We start from the raw sequence: 9,041 nt of genomic DNA on the forward strand, positions 1-9,041 counted from the left end.
GAATTTCCAGTAACTTGTCACCTGGATCTTTCAAGGTGACTGCAGTGGCATCTAATTAAGAGATTAACAAACAACACATGAGCAGCATTTCCCATTAACTGCACTCTTCCCCTGAGGCAATAAGCAGCAGCAACCTCATGTGGCCTCACATCAGCAAACACCATGTGCTGCAGCACATCTCAGTGGCTTTCTCGTTTCTTAAGGAACAAGCTGGCTATCAGCAGCTCCTACCAAGCTTCACCTGGACTTCCTAACAGGGATTGTCCAAGCTTTCCTTGCTCCCAGCTACTGCTCAGGACTAAGTAGGCCACACAGGAAGTGCTTTCAAGAGCAATTTGCTTGTTTCCAGATGGTACCATGTTAATGATACATTCTTGCTCCAGCTTCATTTTATTCTCTCTCCACCATCCCATCCACAGCACCACTCGGGCCAGCGATTTCTCACTTACCTGTGCAGTCTTTCACCTGTCAGTCTACACACTTCTGCTGCACTTCTCTTAGTCAAATAGCTGGAGCTGCACAGAAAACATTTTGCACGTCCTTCTCATTGCATAATGACAACCTAGAGCTTACATCCAAGCAGATCTTTGATGGCTCATCCTCAGCTAAAGGGTGTGGTCACCACTTGGACTAGAAAGATCTTGTTTCAAATACGGAACATGTGCAGCAAGCTACTGAAGGGCCTCAGTCCTCAAGAGCTAGGAAATTCATGCATGCCTGTGAAATGAATGTAAGGCTGAGTCACACACAAACTCCCTACCAGAAAGAGGCTCACTCATGCCTACTTGCTGTATATATAGCAGAAGTCTTGCTTTTTCATCAGTGATACTCCATGAGCAGCACAGCTCACCTAGCTGTGTGGTTAGCAGCATTAGGCATAGCTGCTAGCTACAGCCCTGCCCCCTTATTGACTGAATTCTTATCCAGGACAACACCCAAGCCAGCAAGAAAACCATGCTGATCTGGTGGAAAAGCACAGCAGTTCTCCTTGGTAACACTGGGAAGAGTAGTCGAATATATAGGGAGGCTGGCAGGTCTGCAATAATTCATGTAGACAACCAGTTTACTGTCCAGCACAAAGAAGCATTCACTGTGTTTTAAGAATGCAATACTGCAGTCAAATGAAAGTGACAATATATAAATCCAACTTATCTTGGGGTTAAGACATTAGAAGTTTTACCTGTTCAGTCATTTGTTCCAGACTATTACATAGAAACAAAACAGTCCCACTCAGACTAAACACACTTTGGTACTCACACAACCAGAAGGTACAACAAGAAGGCAAAAGGGCAGGAGCTCCAAGTCCCACCTTACGCTTCCATGATAGGGCTGGCATTATGGCATGATAAGCCAAGTCTTAGCTCTGAGTCTAAAATGAAGCTTGACAAATTTTAAAAGAATCTTTAGCTACAAAGAGGCAATGAAAGAAGCTATCCCACCCAGTGACCACTCTCTTTTCTTCAAATCCTAAACTCCCCTTTCTTTGTCTTCAAGCTGGACTGTCACTCTTTGGATTACAGACTGGTAACTATCACCTGAGAAAGGTGGCAGCCCACTTCTCATAAAGCAACGTCACTGCTGTCTCACACAACACAATTTTCCACCCCCAGCAATAAAAATCAATCAGGTCGTGTTTGACAAGTGTTTGTACTCAAGACAGTACTCCTTTTACACAGCAAAACCCAAGACCTTGATGACATAATGAAACTGCTTACATTTTCTTTTAAGGACAGGCAGTATCCAAAAGTGAAGAATTTACACTTTATTGTACTTATTCACATAGATCAAGAGGACAGTTTTCACCACTTAATCTAGCTAGTTTGCTTTATTTTTTTTAAGTAGAAAAGTTACAGGCTATAATTTAGCCGAAGCAGTCATGCTTCAAAGTCTCCATGGCTGGAGATCAGACTAGGCTTTTAATGGTCTCTTCCAGCTTCTCTTTATTGGCCCCAGAGAACTCTTGCACCTGTAAAAAGAGATTGAATTTTAGAACTTTTGCATTCAATGCTTCATAATATTAGATGCATAGCATCCAGACACAAACACATCTACTGAACTCTGCTACAAGTGAAGTTTTTTCATTCCCAAAAGCCTTAACAAGAACCACTTCCAGACTGCTACTGCTGCAGCAGTAAATATGTTATCTACATGTAAAACCCTGTAGAAAAGTTGATCCTGAACCAATGCTATGTAAGACCCGAGTACAGGCTTGAAGAGACTGGAGGTCACTACACAGACATAGCTCAAAGTTACCTTGGACTGCTCAGGACTCTTACCAATCAAATTCTGGAAGTAGATTACTCCAAATGACCTGGCCCTGAGCCTGGTTTATCCTGTGAAATTTGTGATTGTTGCAACTTACACAGAAAGACAAAGGCAACATTTACATCTCAACAGTGCTGTCTTCCAGTTCCTACTGGGGTGCAAGGTTCAGAGCAGACTGCACTAAAGGTCACAAAACTGCTTGCTTGGTACTTACATATTCAGAGAACTGCCAAGGTCACCCAAAATAAAAAGCCATACAGCAGGGTTACATACACCACCTACATCTTGGCACAGCATAAACACAATTCTCCTAATTGCATTAAGAAGCTGTGGAAGTTTACCCTGAGAAAACTGTCAAATGTTCATTATTGGTCATGACTTGGCCCCATACTGAAATCAACTGAAGGTCCCTTTGCACCCGACACTCACTTTATAAGGTGCAATTCCATTGCCTTCAGCCATGAAACCTCAATCCAGGCAGTGCTTCACTTTAGCAAAGCCTACCTTCAGCTTGTTTGGCAAACAAAGTCTGAGACAATATACTTTGTCTGAACCAGAGAACTGCTGAGCTGAGAGGCATTCACAGCATAGGCAGCCTACTATGCTGTCAAAGCATGGTCTGAATCCCATGTCATCCACCTCTTGACAGAGCAGGTCCTCTGCCAGGGACAGGGCCTCCCTTTAACAGGTTACACTGCCACTACGTAAAAGCATCTGAACAGTTGTTTTAGCTGTGTCTATATTCAGCTATGTTTAAGGCTCCTGTTTGGGTGGGATTCCACCACATACAGTCACATTCTCTGCTCAACTATAAGCTACACCCAGAGAACAAATTTTTACCAAGATGGTAAAAAAGAGGGTGCCAGGCAGGCAGACTAGCAGTCTTAACCCAGACATCTAACCCCACTAATGTCTCACGGTGCTCTGTAAGACTGGCCTGTAATACTAACTTAGTTCACTACCCGTTAACAATAGGGTTTGCTTCATTAGTTAACTGCTGGTCCTGCTACATTTGCTGCAGCACCAAGAGGAACTTGCTCACTCTGAGAGGCCATGCCAGTGGTCCCCCAGAAGCATTATCAAGACAAAGCAGGCGAAGTGGTCCAATATTCCCAACCGTTTTTCAAACATTTAGATCACCTGCTCCAGCTGCTAAAAAGCAGAGCCTACCTTCTTCCCATTCTTGTAGAACTGGAATGTTGGCATGCACTTCACATCACAGTGTGCAGCAACGTCCTGGAAGAGACAGAATACAATCTTCAGCTGTACACACCTGAAGGATGATAAATTTAGACCCCACTAGCTGCCTTTTGTTTAGGTGACAGAGCAAAGCCATTACTGCTCAAAATGAAGCAAAAGCACTTCTGGTGGTCCATAACTGGCAAAGAGTGCAGTGTTAACATCTCCCTGAAGTAAGGCTGAAGGACCCCCCTTCAGCATTTAATTCATGCTACAGCAGAAACACATTTACTATACTTGCATCCTGTGTTTGGAAAAAAAGACCTCTTAATCAAAACAGATAGGACTATTTGTAAGGCTCAAGAGCATTACAGAAGCTCTTGTGTTTCAATCCAACATTCTTCAAGTACCAGTTTGACACTGCTGGAGCTGCTATACAGCAGTCATTTTTCTGCACTGAAGACATGAAAGAGGCAAGTGTCAAGAGCAGTGGAGAGACCAGACAGATCCTCAGACAATTGCGAGCCATTAGGATCAGGGGAGATTGCATCAAAGCATCTTAAGGCCTTAGACTAACACTCCCTCCCAAAGTAGGGGGTCACTGTTCCCAAGTTACCCAACAGAACTTTAACTGTGAAGATAACCAAGACAGTTTGTTCTGTTCAGGTGTCCTCTAACAAAAAAAAAGATTGCCATTTTCAGTGTAAGTGCTAAACCCCTAATCTCTGCTTCGCTAGGTTGAGGTAATCTCATTTTTTCATCTCAGTATTTGCAATGACATTTTTAAATAAGACATCTTCATTGTCACTTGTGTGGGACTCATTAGCTAATCCCCGCCCCCGCCTCCAGCATCACCCCAGACCATACCTGGGCATCATCCACATCAATTTCAATGAACACCACATCACCATACTTCTCACACAAACTCTAGAACAAAATAAGAAACTATGCAGTTACAATGTTCCAGGAAAGCTTTTTCTAAGAGACATCCATATTAATTGTAAGGCTGGTGCTAGCACCATTGCCACCTAAGCACAAGGGGAAGGATTGTGATAACTGTGTACAGAAGCATAAACACTGTTTCACTCTGTACCTCACCTCTTGAGGCAATGTAACTGTTAGGCCCCTATAGACCCAAGATATATGCAAGCATTATCACAGCAGAACTTATACCATGTCTCAGCTCCCAGCTGTATAAAAGGGTGGTATATTTAACTTGATAGTCTCAAAGGAGATAGTTCTGTAACTTATCCCTCTTCCAGAAAAGGCTGGAAATCACATGTAGCAAAAGGAAGTTTCTCCCACATTATTGTTAAGCAGCGTAAAAACATTCTGTATACTTTAATACAGTTGCCAATAAAAACAAAAAGGCCACTTACATGGAAAAAGGGCTTGATCATTTTGCATGGTCCACACCATGTGGCAGAGAAGTCAACGACTATCAGCCTCCCACCAGCAGACTGCAATTCTGCCTCAAATTCAGACTGTAAAAGAACAAAAGAATTGAAAACATTAATGATTTCCCCCTTCCTTTCTGAAATGACTTAGACTAATCCCAAAACTAGCTTGCTATCGGCCTTAACACACTAACCATTCTGGTAGCTCTTTAAACACATCATGTAAGTGCTTCAGTATGAATTGTTTTCACTGCTGCTAGATCAGCCAGTGTCTTATGACCCTTCAATTAGACAGAGACCATAATGCTCAGTCACCCCAACTCACTGAACTGTGGAAACAAAGGCTAGATACTCATCTAGACTACAATCCTCAACTCTGGAAGCTCTGTTTAGGGTTACCCTTGAATGTGATCCTTATGGTTTTTAATAAGTTTCTCATTTCTGTCTTGGCAGGAAGGCTTCCATCTTCTTCAGGGACAGACTTCCCACTGCAGAATTTTAAAAGAACAATCCTTTTTCCACACTCTTCCAGTTTGATGCCTTTTCCAATCAATGGTAACATCAAAATGATGTTGTGTGATTTACTCTACAGCTTGTTTTCTAAAGCTACCTCAGATTTTTTTTTTTTTTACTTATTTGTCCAAGTGAACTCACGTGTAACATCACTAGCCAAAGAAAAGATACATATACAGACCAAGAATTATTTAGAGCTTTGAGTCTGTTTGTTGCACGTAGTGACACCAACCATTTTTGGACAACATTCTTTGGTATTTAGAGGTTCTTCTGTGCCATTGGCCGTGTTTTCTGGTCAGAAAGTGAATGCTTTAGCAGAACTGAAAGCCATTAAAAGCAATAAATACTTGCATGCTAGCAGTAGGGAAACAAGTATCTCAGGCAGAAGCAGAAAATGCTAATCAGCTGCTTTCTGACAGTGTCTTTTCCAAAGCCAGTGCAAGTCACTTCAACAGTCCACAATTTTGTTCTCACAGCAATGCAAGCTTCAGGAGAGCTGTTAACATAAACTTCATTTCAGATCACGCATGTAAAAGATAGCTGCTTTAACCCTCCCCAACTTGACAAATCAGAGCATTAGAGCTCTGTCAGCAACAGCTACCCAACAGCAGTACAGTTGCTGCCACATGTACTCAGTGGTTGGTTCTGCAGTGCAGGAGTTAAATAATTAATGCCAGCTTCTGCAATCAGCCACAGTAAATTGATACTTTATTCTAGTAAGCTGTTCCCCACACCCTCCCCCCCCTTAAAGAATGACATGTAGGTGAGTAGCCAAGAATGTACATAGTCAAACTGGTCACAAGCATATTTAACAAGCAAGCAGAAGGTCCTGCACCAGCATTCTTATGTATGAATAACCTACATAACAGTCTTCATAACTTCCTGAAACTTCAAATACACCTGGCATTACATGCCTGTTAATAAGGCATTTTCCCTCCCAATGTAGCTATCTTCAGAAGTTCAGCCTCCACATTTGAGTTCTTCCATCCTTGTGTATTGGATATTCAGTCTACTCTGCTGTAACATCAGTAGCTAACGCTCCACCAACTCTGTCTGAAAGAGATGGGAACAGTAAACCTTCCTATCCCTCCACACTGCCCCACTCCTGTATTGACATGGTACGCATTCCTACACCCCAGCCCCAGAAGTGCCCCATTCCCACCAACAGTGCTCTCTCTACACAGCAATCCCTGCCAGCTCCCTGAGACTACTAATCAGAAGTTTCTCACTCAAGTCTCATTCCTCCCCACCTTCAAATCCTACAGCTTGATTTTGGTATAGCTTCTCATACCTCTGCACTGCAACATTACCAGCTCTTTACTGTTTCTACTTCCTGCACCTGCCACTTAGACCATCCTCTTCCTACCCTGAAGTCCTCCCATCTGGCTTCATAATTACTGTATTCTGCAAAAGGAAGTCCAGCCCTGGGATGTGTTTTGTCATATGGCCACACACCTCAGGTTTGCTGTTGCACCGAGCAAGGGGAAGGTAGGAGGTCATGATTGGTTGGTCACATGCCACACGCCACTGGAGACCTGATGCTGACTACAATTAGGTGTTAGTTACCTTGTCAGTCACCTTTAGTACTGGCTAAAACGGCTGTGGGAGAGTGAAGAGATGCAGGTCCAAAGGTGCTTACTCTTTGCAAATTATAAGTTATTTAACTAGTGAGAAGTCCTGAAAGTTTTCCCAGAGAACTTAATCTCCCTAAAGGAAAACAGTCATGGGGGCAAATCAAGCTACTTCACCCATGGGATTGGCCTCCATACCTGTCTTTTATAGTCATCTTTGTTAACTTAAGGGGAACCCCATAACAAGACCATCTCATCACACCACTAGATGATCTTACAGCTTCAATAACCAATACTTTCTTCAGATAACACCTTAATGGGGAAGCCTCCGAAGAATTTTCGTTTTGTCGTTTTTGGTCTGTTTTAAACATATAACTACAACCCCCTGAGCCCATGTAAGACCTCATATTGCTTGTATTGTCCTCCAGCAGAAAAGCATATGCTGCATTCAACAAATACGTTAGCATCAGGCCTCTATTTCCAAGGGCCAAGTAAGAGAAAAGGCTCTAGTAATGACAGTGTCCAGTGCAGCAGGGATTCCCAGCACCAGGTAATACCTCAAAATGAAGACTACTGACCACAGATGGTGCTGAAAGGAGTGTCTGGTTCTCAGCAGCAGACAAGATAGCTTTAATCAACCTGCTAGGTGGTGTGCACCTTAGTTGTAAGTGTGATTTCCTACACATAACAAGGCACCTTTGAACTTGGATTAACCCAGCCATCAGCTGACTGCCAATGGTTACTACATAACTTAGTGGTGTTTTGGGTTTGTTTTTTTTAAACACAGAAGCTGCCATAAACAGATCGAAGGTTCAACTGCCCAAACTCCTTAGAAGACAGCCTTTCTTCTGCACCTGAAGCTGCTAGTTTTCAGTATTTGCTTTAACTCAATTAATAAAGTCAGCCTGCATAAAGAAGAAAGCTCTGGCAACATCAGCTTTTTAACGGTTTAAATATCCCACTAGCTGCTGCTATAAAAGGCATTATGTCCCACAGTGAGACCCTGTTACATGAGTCACCCATCTCAAGATCACGTAACTGAACCAACTGGAGTACTGCTCCTTCTGTCCACCAGCAGGGACTTGAAAGGGACCAGTAAAGCACCCTTAAAGAAGCTATTCTTCAGAAGCTAGTTAGTTTCTGAAGAGATGATAGGAAAGGGGCCATATCTAGATAGCTGTCACATCCACATTACTTTACAAATGTCACTTACAATAGATACTTTCACAGGTAGTTGAAGAAGGATTTTTCTATTTTGCTACAAGAGAAGAATACAAACCTGCTTTCCTGAAAAACAGAAGTAATCCAGAAATCCCAGATGCACTCTCCTTAAATATTCTGGGTGTTGATAAACCTTGTTGTCAGCATGTCTGTTGAGTCCATGCTCTCCATGGATAAGGAACAAAACCGTGCTTTAAGCATGACAGACTATTACTCAATGCTCATGGCTGGGAGGGGAGCAGAAGCCTAGTCCACTTAATGTTAGAGTAGGCTCTTCTGCCAAAGCCAAGTTTAACGACTCTCCATTTTTAAGCTGTTCCAACCTGTAACAAAATCCTCAAACCTTACCCATAAACAGGGAAGGGGGAAAAATACAAGCCAGGAGAACTATTTCAGGTTGGACTCACACCTTATTCTATCTCCAGGTCCTGAGTAATGAGGTACCTTGTTTGCCTCAGCTTCAAGGAGGTTTCTGCCTGCACAGGTACTTAAGCTGTGGTCACAAGTATTAGCATGCTCATGGGTCAGATAGCTGTCCGGTCCCTGCACACTGGCAGTATGCAAGCAAGGACTTCTAAATTCGGGTACTACAGTATCCTGTTACCAGCTCGAGACATTTCCTTCAGATTTTAAAGGGAGATGAACAATAATCTCTCATAATACGAAATTACAGCAGTTCCCGCCTCATTCGGACCCTGTGAAGCCTCAAGTCTAAGCGAGTCCTCCTTGTCCTCCTTTCACTGTCTCCCTCCCCCACGCTGCAGCGCCGAAGGAGGCTCCTCCTGGACGGGCAGCCGCGGCACCCAGACTATGTCCGCAGCGCACACCCGGTCCCGCCCGACCGCCAGCCACCCAGCCTTCACAGGGCAAGGCCTCATCGAAGCCCACGGCAGCC

The 9,041-nt window shown here is 43.3% G+C and overlaps 1 protein-coding gene across 1 annotated transcript; it reads right to left on the reverse strand.

Moving 5' to 3' along the window:
* Positions 1-1,747: 1,747 nt before the first annotated feature.
* On the reverse strand, positions 1,748-9,024 carry LOC134166542 (thioredoxin-like). Its single transcript, XM_062624248.1, has 6 exons — positions 8,904-9,024; positions 8,205-8,341; positions 4,824-4,928; positions 4,312-4,371; positions 3,436-3,501; positions 1,748-1,966 (listed from the first exon to the last, which is right to left on the reverse strand). Exons 1-6 carry the CDS (start codon positions 9,022-9,024, stop codon positions 1,904-1,906), a joined length of 552 nt encoding a protein of 183 aa, XP_062480232.1. The 3' UTR covers positions 1,748-1,903.
* Positions 9,025-9,041: the final 17 nt, after the last annotated feature.

The sequence above is a fragment of the Pezoporus occidentalis genome, unplaced genomic scaffold, assembly GCF_034315485.1.
Source record: "Pezoporus occidentalis ecotype Australia unplaced genomic scaffold, CSIRO_AGI_Poc_V1 ctg264, whole genome shotgun sequence".
Taxonomy (NCBI): Eukaryota; Metazoa; Chordata; class Aves; order Psittaciformes; family Psittacidae; genus Pezoporus; species Pezoporus occidentalis.

Bases quoted from the DNA above. Each gene is read 5' to 3' on its own strand.
- LOC134166542 (XM_062624248.1), bottom strand. From the start codon at position 9,024: ATGAGGCCTTGCCCTGTGAAGGCTGGGTGGCTGGCGGTCGGGCGGGAC. The intron at 4,929-8,204 runs GTTTGTATTCTT...GTTCTTTTACAG, and splicing joins TCTGTTTTTCAGGAAAGCAG to TCTGAATTTGAGGCAGAATT. The intron at 3,502-4,311 runs GTATGGTCTGGG...TGTCTCTTCCAG, and splicing joins TTGATGTGGATGATGCCCAG to GACGTTGCTGCACACTGTGA.